At 38.3% G+C, this 18204-nt stretch overlaps 1 protein-coding gene across 2 annotated transcripts; it reads right to left on the bottom strand.

Annotated features, from left to right (window-relative positions):
- Nucleotides 1–428: 428 nt before the first annotated feature.
- LOC136832089 (fibrous sheath CABYR-binding protein-like) lies at nt 429–15422 on the bottom strand. Of its 2 annotated transcripts, none has more exons than XM_067092724.1 (4): nt 15284–15422; nt 6054–6194; nt 3582–3815; nt 429–2612 (listed from the first exon to the last, which is right to left on the bottom strand). In XM_067092724.1, exons 1-4 carry the CDS (start codon nt 15297–15299, stop codon nt 2461–2463), a joined length of 543 nt encoding a protein of 180 aa, XP_066948825.1. In that variant the 5' UTR covers nt 15300–15422; the 3' UTR covers nt 429–2460. The 2 variants fall into 2 exon arrangements, with proteins under 2 accessions (XP_066948825.1, XP_066948826.1); XM_067092725.1 differs by having other exon boundaries at nt 3585–3815; nt 15284–15398.
- Nucleotides 15423–18204: the final 2782 nt, after the last annotated feature.

The raw sequence follows: 18204 nt of genomic DNA on the forward strand, positions 1-18204 counted from the left end.
TTTTGTGAATGTCAAATGTTGAATCTGTATCCTGTAAGCTATCGGTGTTACGCACAGAGAATTGATAAATAGTTAAATAGGGCCGTTTATATAGTAGGATTTTTCTGTCTGGAAACTTGTGCTATAAATGGACGCAATCAGTCGCTCTCCTTTTTCTCTGTTGCATGAGAATGGGACTGTTTGCTAACTCTTCTTCTTTGCGTTTTGGATGAGAAGGCAAGGCACATTGAGCGCATATCTGTCTGGCGGGAATTTTGTGTGCTTTTATTTGCTGATGTTGCGAAATCCTGCTTGATTCGTATTCAGCTCATCAATTTCCCACTCTAGAAGTGAGGGGGGAAGTTGTGCCTACTCATCTGTTACCTGTGTAATCGTAGCCTCATCTTGACGATGAGGACCAGCAAAAGGAGGTAAATAAAAGTCAGGTCTTGTTGTTTTAAAGATGGTCTTATTTTTATCAAAGTTCTCTTTCACTTTACACTTAAAGTACTTGAGAGTATTCCTTCCACATAAGTACTCTACGTTTTCTTATCATTATTATTATTTTGATCTCAACTATATCGGCAGTAAACGATCGAGTCGTATATATATTATATTATTTTTTATATATGACGAGAGACTTGATGTCAGAATGATCCACGGCGAGACGCCCTCCAACACTGACCTACGCTGAGAGCTCTTGCTACGTTACAGCGGTTCCTCTTTCCGACGGCCTCTTATTATTTTCGGATGAGTCTCGCCCCCCCCTGTATATGGCTGATGGTGTCAGTGTGTCTAAGCTCCACAGAAAGAAAGAAAAATGGCCATAAAAGGCAAGTCATGGAACCGCTGCTGTCTGCCGTTTGTCAGCCAGCCAGCCAGCAAGCAACGCTGCTTGCCGGAAGGCAGGAAGCCATAGCTCCAGAGCTGAGGTCCTGTCAGTTGACGCAGCCGCCGTGGCTATATCTCCGTTAGGCAGCTTTGTGGTGGTGGTGATGTATAAAAGAAAATAAAAGTAGATAGATCAAGAAATATAAATGTTGAAGCGTTGTCGACCAAATCCCCGAACTAGTGGACGGCAAGCAAGAGACAGAGAGAGGGAGAGACCAGTTGGAAGCGAGGCGTGAAACGGCGGCTGGAATAAACCGTCTGACGTCACGGCAATCCAGAGGGTCTTCCAGAGAGGGCCTATCCCTACATCCTTCCACCCAGCCAGGGGGGGAAATTGGTCGTCTTCTTGAGAGATTTAGGGCGAGCCTTCACGCGTACAAGAACGAACCAGTGACTACTACAGGAAAAATGTTTGAACAAACTCCTCTACACCTTAACATACACAACACGAATTCGCTCACAGCAGCAGCAGTAAGTAGTTTAGACAACGCACATGGCTGGGAGAGATGAAAACACAGCAGCGAAAAAAAGGGGGAAAGAGACGACATAAATATATAAATTAGAAGTGACATGATGATCGACACGTTGAAACAAAAAAATTTCCATTTTATCCCAAAGTTAGAAATAGAAGCTCGAGAGAATGAAAAGATAATAGCAGTATATAGATAATAACAACAGATCTACATACAGAGTTTTTCGTAAAAACTAATTTCAGAATCAGCTTGGAAATAAAAGCCGTGGGAATCAAGGCATTTTAATGTATATAAATAGTGTAGTAATGATGATGTCTTAAACTAATTAGCGGTGAATGACACTTCTCAGTTCTCGACTGAGCCAGAGAAGAATACATGGCGTTTTCATTTTCCGTCGAAGACTTGGAACGATCGATGGCAATACACAAGAAAGAAGAATATTAGAACGCTCCTTTTCGCGTATATTTAAAAAAAAAAAAGTCTGTTCTCTTGCATAAATGAAAGACGGGCTGGACATCCCTTTTTTTTTTATTTTTTATTTGGTCTCCTTGTTATCTGTTTGTTTTTTGTTATTTTTTGTTAATTATGTTCGTTAAATTCCCTTCTTCTTCTTCTTTGATCAGAGCAACATGGCGATGTGGTGACGCTGTTTGTATCATGAGAACTCCCTGATTTCATCTTGGATTCTGGTTTGCGTCTTCTCCTTCTTCTTCTTCCGCAGGTCACCAGCGGCCTTTGGTCTTAAAGGTTATACAGAAGGTCTTAACCAAGATGAGATAGACAGATAGACAAGAAAGAGAGAGAGAGAGTTGGAGGTGGAAGCTGACATGATTGGATGGTGGCGTCTGACTTTATGTGTCTTCTTCTTCTCTTTACTTTCTGATGTTGCAAGAGGGAAAACGTCAGCAAAATCTACTTGTTTCCATATCTTTCTCTACTTTACACTCTATTATCTGGACGACTTGGAACAGGTTGCATGTGTTGGAAAGATTTTATTCTTTTAAATGTCTTTGAAAACAGAGTTTTAATGTTTTATTGTGATTATTATTTTTGGAAAAAAGAGAAAAAAATGATCTTCTTTTGCTTTTCTTGGATTCAACTCCGTCGGGCGACGTGTTTACTTCATGTAGGTCTTCTGAGAGAGCTCGAAGTTCCTGATGGACCTTCGGACGTCATCCAATAGAACGGTAGTGCGAGTATCGGGAATGGTCTTTCGTTGGACGTTGCTGCGAATTCCACGCTCTGCGAAGGCCATGCGACGAGGATAATCTGGAAAGAGGCACAACAAAAGTTGCTCAGAGTATTCTGTGAAGGGACAGAAAGGGTAACCTTTAAAGGGGAAGAACGAACATTGCTAAGGGTAACAAGCTAAGGATAATCTACGAAAGGACAGGCAGGGTAATCTGTAAAGAAGGACAACAAACTTTGCTAAGTGTAATCGGTAAGGAGGCACAAACACTTCCAAGAGAAGTCTGTAAAGAGGTGCAATAGGCGTGGCTCAGAGCAATCTGTAAAGAGGATCAACAAGTGTTGCAAAGAGCAATCTATAAAGAGGACCGACAAGTGTTGCTAAGAGTAAGCTGTAAAGAGGACCAACACACATTGCTGAGAGTAATCTGTAAAGAGGCACAACAAACTTTGCTGAAAGTAATCTGTAAAGGGACAGTCAGGGTAATCTGCAAAGAGGCAGAACGAACGTTACTTAGAGTAATCTGTAAAGGGACAGTCAGGGTAATCTGTAAAGAGGCAGAATAAACTTTACCCAAAGAAATCTGAAAGAGCACAACAAAAGTTACTCGAGGTACGCTGCAACCTCATTTATACTAGGTTATTCTAGTTTATCGAAGACATCACCAAGATTTTCATTGCAGATATTAACAGGAACCTGAATTTTGTTTATTGAGAGGCACCACCATAAATCTTTAGCAAACTGCAAAGTAAATTCCTAGTGGCACTGGATTTGAAGTTGTCTAGTATAGAGAAGAATAATCTCCTTGAAATTTGTCACATTTACATTATTTGGCATCTAGTTCATTTATGAAGATCTCTGTGTGGATCTTAGCAGAGACCTGAACTTCGTTACAACAAATTACCCTTGTTGTTTGTGAATGTGGCGTTATTTGAGCTATAAGTTCGTTGAAGTGTCAAAGCATTCATTCAAGTACTCTGTTCAGATCTCAGCTCAGACCCGAACTTCTGAGCAATGACTGAGTTCCAAAGATACTAGAAGCGACTTACCACCAGCTCTCACGTCGATGTACCTAACCAGGGAACTGTAGTAGTTGCCACCGTAGTCCCAGTTGTAGTCGTAGAAACGGGCCTTCTTCCTGTTCCAGTGGACGAAGAACTTGGGCTTCTTCTTGGGAGCTGGGGGTGGTTCAAGGGCCTCCTCGCCCTCGGCAGGAGCTTCGGCAGCAGGAGCTCCCTCTGCTGGGGGTGCTGCGTCCGCGGCGGGTGCCTCGGGAGGCGCTTCTGCGTGGAGGGAAGGAGCACGTTAGAATGAGTTAAAGTCATCCGGTGCGTCAGAATGTCTTCTTCGGTTTCGTCTCATTTCGTTGCTATCCAGGTAAAGTTACCGGTTGAAAAAGGTGCCGGAGTGGGAGGGAGGGAACTCTTATGATATTGTGATTTCGTCATGTTGAAAAGATTTAATGTTTTGAGGGAGTGGGAGTGGTAGGTTGACAAAGAATCTTCCTCTGTCCAGGTTACTGGGAAGTTCCAAGATCATTGTCAGGTACAGAAACAGAACTTGGGTAATCAAGAGTATATCTTTTTCAAATGCTGTTAGATAAAGATTTGATCTATGCAGCGAAATTTTTTAACTGGAAGAAATACTTCACTACTGTACATCTCTTATAGACACTGGAGTGTCCATTACCGTACCGTGAATGTACTAATATACTTTGACTTACACGCTAATATCTGATTTAAAAATAGTAACATGGATGAAATGATTACTCTTATTTAAAGTAACTGTAGTTTACACTTTCTGGCTTATCAAAGATGTCAAAATATAAAGAAGAGTGTTGTTATTAGAGATTAAAAGAAATGTTTAGTTAATTATATCAAAGCATAAGCGATAATGAGAAGCTAAAAGTCAGTTGTTAAAACTTGTTAGGAATTATGTACATCAGGCTAGTTTTCTTTTCAGACAACTAATCATTAGCAAATATTGACTGCAAGCAATTTGCTAGAACTTATTTCACTGACAAGCTGGCTTAGAACAAAGCGAGAAGCGTTATTCCTTCTTGTTTTGATATATTAAGATAACTGCGAGACTTCTAAAAACACTTAAAATTAGCTGAAGTTAATGTTAAAATTCAATGTTAAATCTTCACTATTCGCGGTTTACAACATATATCTGTTACTAGCTACATAGCACTATTAGTTACTAAAAGTCAGTCACCATACTATGCATCTTGTTCGGCAAAGAAAAGCGTAAGTAAACATACTTTGGTGTAAGAGTAGCATTATCTGTTACGCGAGTCATTCAGTCAAACTGTGTTGACGAAACAAATAGTGTTATCTGTTACTTCAGTCATTTATTCATACTGTGTTGATAAACAAAAACAGAAAAAAAGGGCCAATGAGGAGAGACAGAATATTAGGGAAACTTTTAGATTATTTTTAATTGTCGTTTAGTGAATTATCTTCAGGCAGAAGCGGGAGATGGAGTTGGCAGAACCCTTGGTCGTGATTTGCCTTTCAGCCCTTCGATTAACTTCTTGACGGGTCTAAGGTGAATACAGCACAGCCATTCCAGCCTTAAAGAATTTCTTGGGACTCTTATGAAGCAGTTTGCTGTTCTGGCCATTCGCCACTGAACGCTGGCCTTCAGCAGTGCTGAGAAGCACGCGAGAAAGTAATAACATATATGGCTAGCAATATTCTGCTTTGCTAGTTAAGATGCAATTACATTTACAAAGAAAAAAAACTGCTATTATTCTAGAGCATCTAGAAAAGGCACTAAGCGTTTACACTTGTGATTCAGAGGAACCAGATTTATTGCTCCTCGGCAAGAGCGCTCTGGACAGGAGTGAGCTTGACAACTCGTCTCCAGCCAGAAACGCCTGGTTTTGCTCTGGCCCTCTGTCCACAAGTGTGAGAAGGGGACATCAACCTGCTTGGAAGCAGAGAGTCCGGCTCTGTAATCTGCTATCTACACATCAGAATTGATCCAAGTTCCCTTCAGGCGTTGAATTGCAGGGATTTAACCACGTTTATGACCAATTTACGGAAGCAAATCTGAAATTTGTTTACGGTCAGGTTTGCTTCGCAATTTCCTGCATTCTGAAGCCTGCAGATTTCATGGATTAATTCGCTATGCTCAAGAGCTATGGATAGGAGCTATACAACAGCCTGCATGTAGTCCCTGGTCAAGACACCTCTGTGCATGATTCGACATGAAGCATTTTCACATAATATTCAAAAGCATGACCTTCATGTCAGACAACTAGGCCTATGCTGAGACATATACGTGAAAGCCTTGCTATGATTCCACAGCCAAGTGTTCACGTTGGTCTCCTGGTCAGAAACTGAGAATCTGAACATTTGGTCTTCTACAAATACAAAGAGTAACTACAGTGTCCACAGAGGCCTCCTTCTGCAGGGACGGACAAGACAGGTGCCGTTCGCTAGCTAGAGACGCGCAAGATTGCTGTGGCTGGCGGTCTGTGTTTGTCGGGCGCAGGCAAATGACCAAAGTCCGACCTTCCTGAGGGGCTTCTTCTGGAGCTGGGGGAGCTGGTTCTGGTTCTGGTTCTGGAGGTGGCGCCTCTTCGCCTCCGGCCGGCGCCTCATCAGATTTCTCCGCCTTCTCACCTTTCTTGGACTTCTTCTTCTTCTTCTTTTCTTTATTGAGAAAAGGAAGTGTCAGTGAAGGGGGAGGGTGAGGTGGTGGGGCGGGTTTTGTGCCGCCCCCACCCCTCCGAAAGTTCACCTCGTTTACTTACCTCGGGATATAAAAAGGGGTGACATGGGGTATACAGGGCATAGGAGTCTCCGACAATGGCTATGATTAATTTGAAATAATAATAACAATAGCATTATGAGCAAAATGAAAGTATTAATTATTAACCAAGAAATTGAAATGTTGTTTTTTGAAATAATCATATTAGCTGCAAATAATCATGAAAACCTAAATACAAGATGAGAGACACTGATATTCCACATACAATTCCCTGTAGCTCTAGATTCGAGCTACGTGTAAAATTATAAGGTACCCTTATGGATTTTAAAGAGACATATTGATTGGTACCAACAGAACAACAACCCCAGTGGCTTGTGGGGTGACTGGGCTGGGGGTTGGAGGTTGGGGCTTGCTGGTCTTGTTCTGGCAATCATCCAAAATACCAAATTCACCGGTAAGAAGGTAAATCTAGCTTTTTTTTTAAAGGATATGAAGACTTCTATATATATATATATATATATATATATATATATATATATATATATATATATATGTATATATATATATATATATATATATATATATATATATATATATATATAATAATATGTGTGTGTGTGTGTATTCTCTTTATATATATATATATATATATATATATATATATATATATATATATATATATATATATATATACTAATATATATAAACATATACATACATATATATATATATATATATATATATATATATATATATATTTATATATATATATATATATATATATATATATATATATATATATATATATATATATATATATATATATATATATATATATAAAAAGGAGCGTCGTCCTTACCGTGTGATCTAAAGCCTCGATCGTAAATAGTATGTCCTAAAGTTCAGTGAGGAATCAATAAAAACAGTTCCGTCAGTTAAAGAGGAGTTTTTGGCACAAATTGTACCTTCTACTGCTGTGATCAGCAATCTGCCTAACACTCTTTACTTTCTGGATCTTGATATTACAGCTCATAGCCTTACGATGAACCAGAATAACTCTTAAGAGTTGACAAGCCAATTAGGCATTCATAATAGTAAAAAAAAAAACACGTTTTTGAGGACGTTTGAGACATTCTACTTTATTTCCTGGTACGTTAGAAGTGGCTTATGCCAGAGAAGATTTCCTAGCTCATCCCGTCAACCAAATATGTCACTCACATATTTTCGTGGCTACAGAGGTGTTGGAAATAGGTATTCTTTTTTGCAAGGAAGGGAACAGAGAGTGCATCTACATTTTTTATTTTAAATGCGAAATGTTATTTTATCTGTTCATTTTGTGAACTCAGATCTTTTTATATATGTTTTATGGCAATTTTGGTGCAATAATAATAATAATAATAATGATGATAATAATAATAATAATAATAATAATAATAATAATAATAATAATAATAATAATAATAATAATAATACCTTTATTATTTTTATTCCTATGATTGATCAATGGGGCTGAAGTCATACAGAAATACAAAACTGTAGTCACTGCATTAAACAAAGAGTTGACAGATGATTTCTCTTTCTCTTTCTCTGTCTGCCTATCCGGCTGTCTATTTTGTTTCTCCATTGTGAATAGGATTCGAAAATAAAATTTAAGTCCTTTCACAGTCGGTAGAGAATGTGGCTATTATGTTTCGCTAAAGAAAAATATAGTGGCATGATTCTTGTCCTCCTTGACGACAACATACTGGAGAGAGTTGTATGTCGCACTTCAATGATTTGCATAGTTCAAGCATCTTCACAGCGTGAACATTTACTACAGCCAAGTTCTATTTAAGTTATATTTATTTATTTATTTTTATTCATTTGTCTATTCTGGCAACTTTGAACAGGCTGGTAATTGTGCAGACAAGGTCGCTTTCAGAAATAGCATAGCGTTTTTCATGAATAAAGAGGTCTCTTTTTATTATATTCCTCATAATTATTGATCGGACCTTACTAATCTATTCCCAGCGTAATGATTTGGAGGCGGGAATATACAGTGTTTGTAAACACTGGGAAATTATTTTGACAAGCTAGATATCTTATTACTTAAAGATTTCAGTGATAATGAACAGTTTCAGGCCGTTTTTCACTTCTGATCATTTGATATTTTGTTCCAATGACTTGAAACTTAGAGTTTATGTAAAATTAGCAGGAAAAAAATAAATAGTAAGGTGTATGTTCGTACGTCTATAAAATCAATGTTCAATTTAAAGTGCAATAATTGTGGTTATTTATTTGCGAAATTAAGTGTTTTCCCTTGGGACTAAAAAAGTATGAAATTTATTTATATATATGCGCACATGTGCGATTAGATATGCTTATGTTTGCATATAAACATATTTTCTGCACTGTTGACTTTCAGTGACTGAGTTTTCTTGTGTCTATTATTTGTTGTTGCTGATATCCAGTCAGTCTTTTCTTTAAGACATTATTCTATTAGCCAGCTCTCATGTTTGTTTTATTGACAACATACAGTTTCTGGTATTTCGTTAATACTGTCACAATTGTATATGTCTTCATTGAGACATGTTTGCTTACTGGACAACGTTCATGTTGGGATAGGGGTCATTCCTCTTTATTTAGACATTGATGGCTAATTGTCTACTGTCATACTGGCATCAGTTCAAGGAGTCTTCAGTGGAGGAATCAGTTTACGAGTCCAACGAAAGACTTTTTCTTTATTCAAAGGCCAAAATATAAAAATATTCTTCTATTCTAGTTTTTCTCAACGATCGGTTGGTGACGGTGATCACCGGTTCTCTGAAATTTTGTGATTTTTCGCCCTCACTGGGACCCATTGCTAATTACAATTAACTGGTGAGATTTATTGCAAGTTTCACCATCATTTGGTATTCTGTGAGACTGGGTTCTCTTTTATCCAATTTGTGGTAAAAAAGAAAGCACCTCTCTTCATTCTTTGGTCTCATTGTGACCTTACGCTGCTTCCAACTGGTGGCTATACTCTGTTGCAAGTTTTAGAAATGCTGGGTATTTCCAGGAGGCATTAACATTTCGTTCAGTCCTGCTCTCTCATCCGGTTTAGGACCGGCCTGAGTGTAGCTTCCTCTTATATATCTTCTGTTTCCAGCTTTGCTCATTTCTGTATGGGGTCGCTGTTTACTATCAGCCTTCTCCACCTTCCTCTATCCAATGCATTCTGACTTCTTAGACTTTCTATATGTATATATATATATATATATATATATATATATATATATATATATATATATATATTATATATATATATGTATATATATATATATATATATATATATATATATATATATATATATATATATATATATATATATATATATATATATATATATATATATATATATATATATATATATATTATATATATATATATATATATATATATATATATGTATATATATATATATATATATATATATATATATATATATATATATATATATATATATATATATATATATATATATATATATATATATATATATATATATATATATATATATATATATATATACATATATATATAATATATATATAATGCTAATTGATATTAACCAGCCAGCACTGCAGCCTGTTTCAGGGTACAGTTACTATATTAATTCTGGGCTTGGGAACCGTAATGGTTAGTTATGGTAACAGATAAAACCATTTCACTATTCCCTTGAGATGATATTCTTAAGGAATAACTGGACAGTGGGGTTTTTGGCCTCATGCCAGCAAGAGATCTTGCCCATTGACTGCCCGTAAGTTATGGCAGCATGTGTAAGTGAATAAGAGGCTTGGTATGGACCTCTGTACTCGGTCACTCAAACTGAGACGCACTGCAACATTCCTTTTCATTTTTTGCAGCAAAACATGTCACAAATACATGTCGCCAACTCATCGCACACACATCACAAACAGGTTGAGTACAAGTCAACGACTTACTGGTAGTCTTAACCAGTGCTTCATATGATTGTCCAGCATGTGCCAAAGATTCGTTTTCCACTAATTGTCGTCAACTTGTTTTCACTATATTTGTGATATGTATGTGACAAGTTACCGATGTGTTGATGACATGTTTTACGATAGTGTGGACCCACCCTAAATTCCGCATGAGTGATTTGAGTTTCCAATAAGAGGATTCCATATCTAGAAAATAATTTTTGAGGAAATACAAAGATTATCTGAGTAATATCTAAATCGTGACTGTTCGCAGACGTATTCTAGTTGTCATTTGAAGTAAAAAATCTTTCAAGATTTGACCAGCCGTTTCATATATCACTAGTGACGGTAAAAATAGCCGGCTGCATTTGGTGCCCGCAAGACCCCTTGAGAATGCGTGCAATCTCAAGTCTAGAGTCCCCAATATATGCAAATATGCAAAATCTAATCAACTGGCTATTTGTTCATGAATAATTTCTCTTTTCCTATTTTAATAAGTGAGATCTTTTCTTTCTGATTATCCCTTTACCTCCTCTTACTTCTTCCTAATGAACATCTTAATATTCTTTGGAAGCTTGGATTTCAAGTCAGTGGCCCCTTTGCTGGGCTTGTTCCATATGGACAGGGTTCATCTTCAGAATCATAATAATACTAATATTTAAAAAAACATGGTGTCTTGTAACACTTGGTAATTTTCATTTCACAATTCCTGTGAAATGACACTGTTGAAGAATAATTAGAAGGAAGGGCTATACTGATTGAAACCCGAATTTTAATCTTCTTAATCTTCTGAATTCCTCTAAGAAGGTAAAATTGTCTATCACCTCCCACTGGTACGGTCATTTTGGTGCAAGCCAGCCAGTAGTCTTCGAAGGAGGGGAAGTCGAGTCTTCAGCATATGGAATCGATTTGATTCTCCGTTTGTGGTGAGACGAGGCATAACATTCTTCTTCTTCTATCTTTGAAGTCTACATCTCAGCCAAGTCTTGCCACGATCGCATAAGGGCCAAGACGTTGTCGAGCAATGGTATTTGAAACACGGCTGGCTATATCGGCGAGCTATTTTTGTGGGGGGGAGTGGGGGGCCAAGGCTAGCAGCTAGCTAGCTAGCTAAGCTAGCCCCTGGCTACTCTGTTCCACTCCAATTATGGGCCTGTGAGACGCGACTCGGAAGACACGACGGGAGCCAAGGACGCGCTGTTGGGGCAGGTAAGATTACGAAGGCTGCTGTCCTTCGCGATGCTGCAATTAAGACGAAGGGGAGGTCATCTCCTCGAGATGTTCTTTTTTAAGAGTCTAGCTCGAAATGCGGCTGAAGTCACTTGAGATCATGACTCTCTCTCTCTCTCTCTCTCTCTCTCTCTCTCTCTCTCTCTCTCTCTCTCTCTCTCTCTCTCTCTCTTTCGTCTGCTAACGAAAGAAAATTGTATTCTTTTGACTTAGTTTGTATTATCGTAATATTTAGAAGAGATGACACTTTGAAAGCGACTATTTCATTTCCTGTGGTTCCTCAAAGCCAGATCCTGTTAATATAAAAAGGGTTAGGAACTATTGGCTTGCGAACGTCCATCTCTCTCTCTCTCTCTCTCTCTCTCTCTCTCTCTCTCTCTCTCTCTCTCTCTCTCTCTCTCTCTTTTTATTCTGTTAATGAAAACAATGCATATTCTCTTGACCATTATTTTGTATCATCTTAATATTTAGAAAAAGATAACACTTTGATAATGACTTCATTTAGCTTCTTTTAGTTTCTTTTAGTTTCTTGTAATACCTTGAAGATTATCTAAACTAACCACCTGAGCAAAATGTGCAAAATTCATGTATATGATATTAATTATTTTCATAGTGTAAACATTGGCCTCAGATGCTGCAGTTTTCAGCATTAAACCAGCACCATTGACGAGGCATGACTTAAATTTAAATATTTGCAAATATATTTAATTTCCAAGGTACTGTCATTGAGCGAACTGCTTTTTCCGACTTGTACAGTATAGCACCAGGACGTGTTGACCTGATAGGCAGCAAATATTCATGGGATGAGGTTACTAACCTGCCTCATGGACATTTTTAAGGGTCTCACCTGCCAACAGCACCAGAAATTCCTTGGTGGTCACCCACACCAGTGGTTAGACATTTATTCGTGTTTATGTCTTTGTTTTACAAACAGGTATTGGGTTGATTTTGAGTAAAAATGTACGAACCTTGTCAAACGTTGTGTGGGAATCATCGCATCTACTTCGCGTTTGTTCCCCCAGCATAAAGGATTGTCTGTTTGTGTGTCTGTCTGTCTGTTTGTCTCTGGCAGCCCTAGGCACGCCACATGAGTCATGCACTCACGCATGTTTCTCCAATCGCCAAATCCTCTTTTACCTCGAAACTCCAAGATTGAAGAATTTGTGGCAGAGAACAGAGGTGGCATAGGGGGTCCCAGGTTGCCTTGAGGGGGTTTTCTCACCCCAGGGGGCGGGGGGGTTAGGTCCCACCAAGGGATTTGGGTGCACTCTCCAATGGGGGTCGATGGTTCCCCTAGCCAGCCTGCCAGCCAACCAGCCGTCAGGTGTTGAGGGAGATAATTCTTGGACGAGGCATCTTCTTAAATAAACCTTCTTCTGTCTTTTTTGGCCCAGAATGTGTGTAGTGACTAAGAGGCCGTAGCCAAGTCCTTATTAGCTTTGCTTTATTATTCTTTTTTTTTTTTTTGGTTGATGTATACATATAAGTTTGTGTCTGCTCATAAAGTTACTTAAATTAAAAAATCTAACTTCTTGTAAGTTTGCCTTTGGATTGAGAGGACATCTTTGGGCGTTTGTCCAAGTACCTTTGCAATCCAATGGACTCAACTTTCTTCATATGTCTGTCTGTGCTAAATATGTTTTTGAAAACATCAAGATAACATCTATATGTCTATAATAAAAAGAATTCTTATAAGATTTACATAAAGTAATGACCTGTTAGTGTTAGAGAGCATTTCGCCTTCAGGTCAATCTCAAACGTACAGGAATGACAGGAATACCAGAACCTCTCATAAAAAAAAAATTATGCAACTATAGAGATTGCGTCTTTGCCAACCTGAATAAATGAACTAAAAGCAAAGATTAAAACATAATCAGTGAAAGCTGAAAAGAAGAAAATGAACTTATACAAATAATAACAAAAAGGCATCAACTGAAATCATAAATTATTTTGAAGAAAATGTGATGGACATGTCAGATGAAGATGAATTCGAAGAGTGTGGTGAGACGTGATAGGTATATCTGAATGTCATCAATTACTTTTTTATTACTCTTGAGATTTCCACCAAGTGTCTCAGAAATTAGAGAGAAGGGTCGTGAATGGTATCGCTTATATTAAGTCAATGTTTATTAAACGTGCCACCGTCAAAAAATAAACCTCCCATTTGAAATTTATATCAATGCAATTGAATGGTAGCTACTACTTTAGACAGTAAACTTCGTCTACAACCGTCAAATAAGATCTGTCAGCTACGGCTATTGCTCTAATACGACGATTTTGGGCTTTCCACTCCTAGGATGAAGTAAGAAATTAACTCTTAAACGTTCTACAGCTCTTATCTCCATGATGGTGTCTTTTTATGGTCACGAAAGTTCGTCAGCTTCCACAGATGCAGTCCTATCTTAATTTCCGATATTATTCACGAAACAGAGTCCTACTGCAGTGTGTAAACTCATTTTTGATTTTAGGACAAAAACATTATAATTACTTGTTTACTGAAATATGGTGCGCAATATCCTTTTCGGTTTTGAGTATAAAATGTATTTCATAGTAGGGAAGACTTAACGTGGACTTAACCATTCTTTTTACTTTCATTTACATTTTTTACAATTTCTTACACAAATACATTACATGTCGAATTCGTTTCTCTTAATCCTTTGCTGTGAGGGATTTAAGCATTCCATTTGTTGTTTGCCAGTTTCATAAAGATATACTTTACAAGTTTGATGATCTAATGTCTCTTAATACATTGTCATGAAGGCTTTGACAATTTCTTGTCAATATCATAAACAGATACTTCAGAGGTTTGACGATCTGCTGTCCCTAAATACGTTGTCATGAGGGCTTTGGCAGTTTCTTGTACCGTTTACCAGCATAATAAACAGATTCATGGTCAATAGAAACTTAGCATGTTTAATCATCTTATTCCTTCCGAGACTTGACCCTCGCTTCGACAGGGCGTTGCGTCAGAACTCTTTTATCACGTCACGGAACTTCACAAAATCATGTCTTTTCTTTACACACTGCTCTCACTCGAGACCGTCCTTGTGGAAAAAATATCCCGCTTAATGCTAAGGTTTCCGTAATCATCATTATCTCCTCCGTTAGGCACTGACGCTGGGAACCGGCACTGCGCTGCGGAAGTCACTCTCAGACGTGGCACTGACCATGAGGATTCAACTACAAAGTCTGATTTTGGGGGTGTTCAGGGGCTCGCGAGATGAGGCTGATGCTTGTGTGGATGATTGGGCGAATTCTCTGCAGCAGATAAAATAGCGATTTGATAAATAAACTGAAATAGGATTAAGAAACAGAGGCATAGCTTTGGGAGTTAGGTGTTAGCTAACGCTGCACGGTGTTAGTCATAACAACAGGTATGGACAAAAAATAGTATCGACAAATTACATTCACAATTAAATACAGATACTAAGAGGAGTCTAATCACTGTTACTACAATGTTTCAACAACTCGAGGACACATCGGACTGAGATCAAGACTAGATATGACAGATTATAATACGGGGGGATGACTACGAGTTACATTGACGAAATACAATTACTGACGACCACCCTAGATCACTAAGGGAGTGAGGGAGGGGGGAGATCCAGAGAGAAACATTCAAGGAACATGAAATTTTGGGGACCAACAACAACAACGACGTTGGTGGTGGTGGTTGGTTTCAAGTAGTAGTAGTAGTAGTAGTAGTAGAAGGATACTGATGATGATGGGGGATGGACGGACCAGATAGGTTTGTTGTTGTTGGGTCAAGTAGGACCTCGAGGTCACCACTTGGTGTCGAGTGAGTGAGGGTGAGAGTGCCTGTTGTGCCTGTGCCTACCTTCGTCACCGGCCATCTTGTCGATCAGCGAGAGGGAGAGCGAAAATCACCACCACAACGGGCTTCCGCGCCCCAACTAACGGCAAGATCTCGCCCGTGGCGCGGGCTGTACTCGCATCCGGAGGTGCCAGAGAAGGCGGAAGGGGAGGAGGAGGAGAGAGGAGAAAGGAGAGAAAGAGGAGGAGGAGGAGGCCCCGCGACCTACCTGGCACACCCGACCTGCCCACTCTCCTCATTGTTCTACTCACCTGGATTCTTCCCTGGCGGATTAAAAAATCCTTCCCGAATATATGAAAGGCCGCACGAAATCCTCAAACCCGAAGGAAGGAAGAAACAGGACCCTTCTTCGGGAAGAGGAAGAGGGCCGTCTTGAGACCGTAGCGGAAACGCCCATTAAAACGTCCCTCCTAATTTTTATGAAAATGGACGAAAATCTCCGGAATTTTTTTTGCTTTTTGGCAGGTGTCTTAGGTTGTATGTGACACCGGCCTGGGATGGTGAGATTGGCAGTGCGCAGGCGCCAGTTTATTTCTGCCCGCGGCGGCCGCTTGCCAGAGAGCCAGGTCCTCCTCCTTCCTATCCCTGGTGACGATCTCTCTCTTTCTCTTTCTCTCTCTTTCTCTTTCTCCTTCTCTTTCTCTCTCTCTCTCTCTCTCTCTCTTTCTCTCTCTCTCTCTCTGCGTCGACTCTCACGACAATTAAGGACAGCAAATACCGAATACCACAGGACGTCGAGAAGAGAGAGAGAGAGAGCGAGAGAGACACACACATCTCATGAGTTAGGAGGATGGCAGCGGCTGCTTCTCCTTCTGCTACTTCTGCTGCTGATGCTTCCTGGGGGAGAGAAACATCGAAACAGCAATCCTAGGAAACCTTTCTTTGCAGTGTCCCATGCAAATGCCTGAAAGCAAGACCCATGCTCCATCCATCAAAGGGGGTCCCAAGGGGGCCCTTCTCGTGGTTAGAGAGAGAGAGAGAGAGCCCCGCTGTTCTCTATTACCTGGGGGGCATAGTCGAATAGGTGATGGAGGAGATGCACTATTCTCCAGTTACAAACGTCTACCCTTCATCTCCTCCTCTGTGGAGAATTGATCACCGGGCTAGAAAAAGTTCCCAAAAGTTCCCCTCAGAGTTGTAATTCCCTTTTTTTTCTATTTTTTTTATTTAAGAAAAATTTCCATTGGAGCTGTAGTCACCCTTTTCTATTTTTTTTTATTTAGTAAAAAGTTCCCAAACGCTCCCCTCAAAGTTGTAATTCCCTTTTTTCTATTTTTTTTTTTATCTAATAAAAAGTTCCTAAACACCCCCCTCAAAGTTGTAATTCCATTTTGCTATTTTTTTTATTTAAGAAAAAGTTCCCAAAAGTTTCCTTTGGAGCTGTAGTCACCTTTTTCTATTTTTCTTTATTTAATAAAAAGTTCCCAAACACCCCCTCAGAGTTGTAATTCCCTTATTTCTATTTTTTTTATTTAAGAAAAAGTTCCCAAAAGTTTTCTTTGGAGCTGTAGTCACCTTTTTCTATTTTTTTTATTTAATAAAAAGTTCCCCTCAGAGTTGCAATTCCTTTTTTTCTATTTTTTTTTAATTTAAGAAAAAGTTCCCAAAAGTTTCCTTTAGAGCTGTAGTCACCTTTTTCTATATTTTTTTTTATTTAATGAAAAGTTCCCAAACACCTCGCCCTCAGAGTTGTAATTCCCTTTTTCTATTTTTTAACCTAAGAAAAAGTTCCTAAATGCCCCCAAAAGTTCCCCTCAGAGTTGTAATTCCCTTTTTTCTATTATTCTATTTAAGAAAAAGTTCCCCTTGGAGTTTTAGTCACCTTTTTCTATTTTTTATTTATTAAAATGTTCCCAAAAGTTCCCAAACACTCCCCTCAGAGTTGTAATTCCCTTTTCTATTTTTTATTTAAGTAAAAGTTCCCAAATGCTCCCAAAAGTTCCCCTCAGAGTTGTAATTCCCTTTTATCTATTATTTTATTTAACAAAAAGTTTCCAGAAGTTCCCCTGAGAGTTGTAACTCCCTTTTCATTTTTTATTTAAGAAAAATTTCCCAAAAGTTCCCTTTGGAGTTGTAGTCTCCTTTTCCTATTTTTTATTTAATAAAAAGTTCCCAAACGCTCCCCTCAGAGTTGTAATTCCCTTTTTCTATTTTTTTAACTTAAGAAAAAGTTCCCAAATGCCCCCAAAAGTTCCCAAAAGTTTCCAGCAGAGTTGTAATTCCCCCTTTTTTATTATTATTTTATTTAAGAAAAATTTCCCGAAAGTTTCCTTTGGAGTTATAGTCACCTTTTTCTTCTATTTTTTTATTTAAGAAAAAGTTCCCCTCAGAGTTCAAACCTCCTTTTCCTATTTTTTTTATTCAGAACAAAGTTCCCAAAATTTTCCTCAGAGTTAAAACCCACTTTTGGTACTATTTTTAATTAAAAAAAAGTTCCTGAAAATTCCCCTCAGAGTTAAAACCCACTTTTTCCATTTTTTTACTTAAGAAAAGTTCCCTAAAGTTCCAAAAAGCTTCCGTCAGGGTTGCAACCCTCTATTTAATTTTGTTTTATTTTGCTTATATAATACAAAAAGTTCTCAAAAGTTCCCCCTCAGAGTTTGAACCCATTTTTTCTATTTTTTTTTAAATTTAAGAGTGTTCCCAGAAGTTCTTTTTATTTGAGAAAAAGTTCCCAAAAATTCTCTCCAAAAAGTTCCCAGAAGTTCCCTTCGCAGTTGCAACCTCTTTTTTAAAATTTTTTCATTTATGAAAAGTTCCTAAAGGTTCCCCAATTTTCTGTTTTTCTATCTAAGAAAAGGTTCCCCAAAGTTTCTCTAAGGGATGTGACCTCCGTTTTCTATCTTTTTATTTAAGAAAAGTTCCAAAAACTTCCCCTCAGATTTGTAATCCTCTTTTCTACGTATTTTTTTTATTTAAGAAAA

Source organism: Macrobrachium rosenbergii, chromosome 49 (genome assembly GCF_040412425.1).
Source record: "Macrobrachium rosenbergii isolate ZJJX-2024 chromosome 49, ASM4041242v1, whole genome shotgun sequence".
Classification (NCBI taxonomy): domain Eukaryota; kingdom Metazoa; phylum Arthropoda; class Malacostraca; order Decapoda; family Palaemonidae; genus Macrobrachium; species Macrobrachium rosenbergii.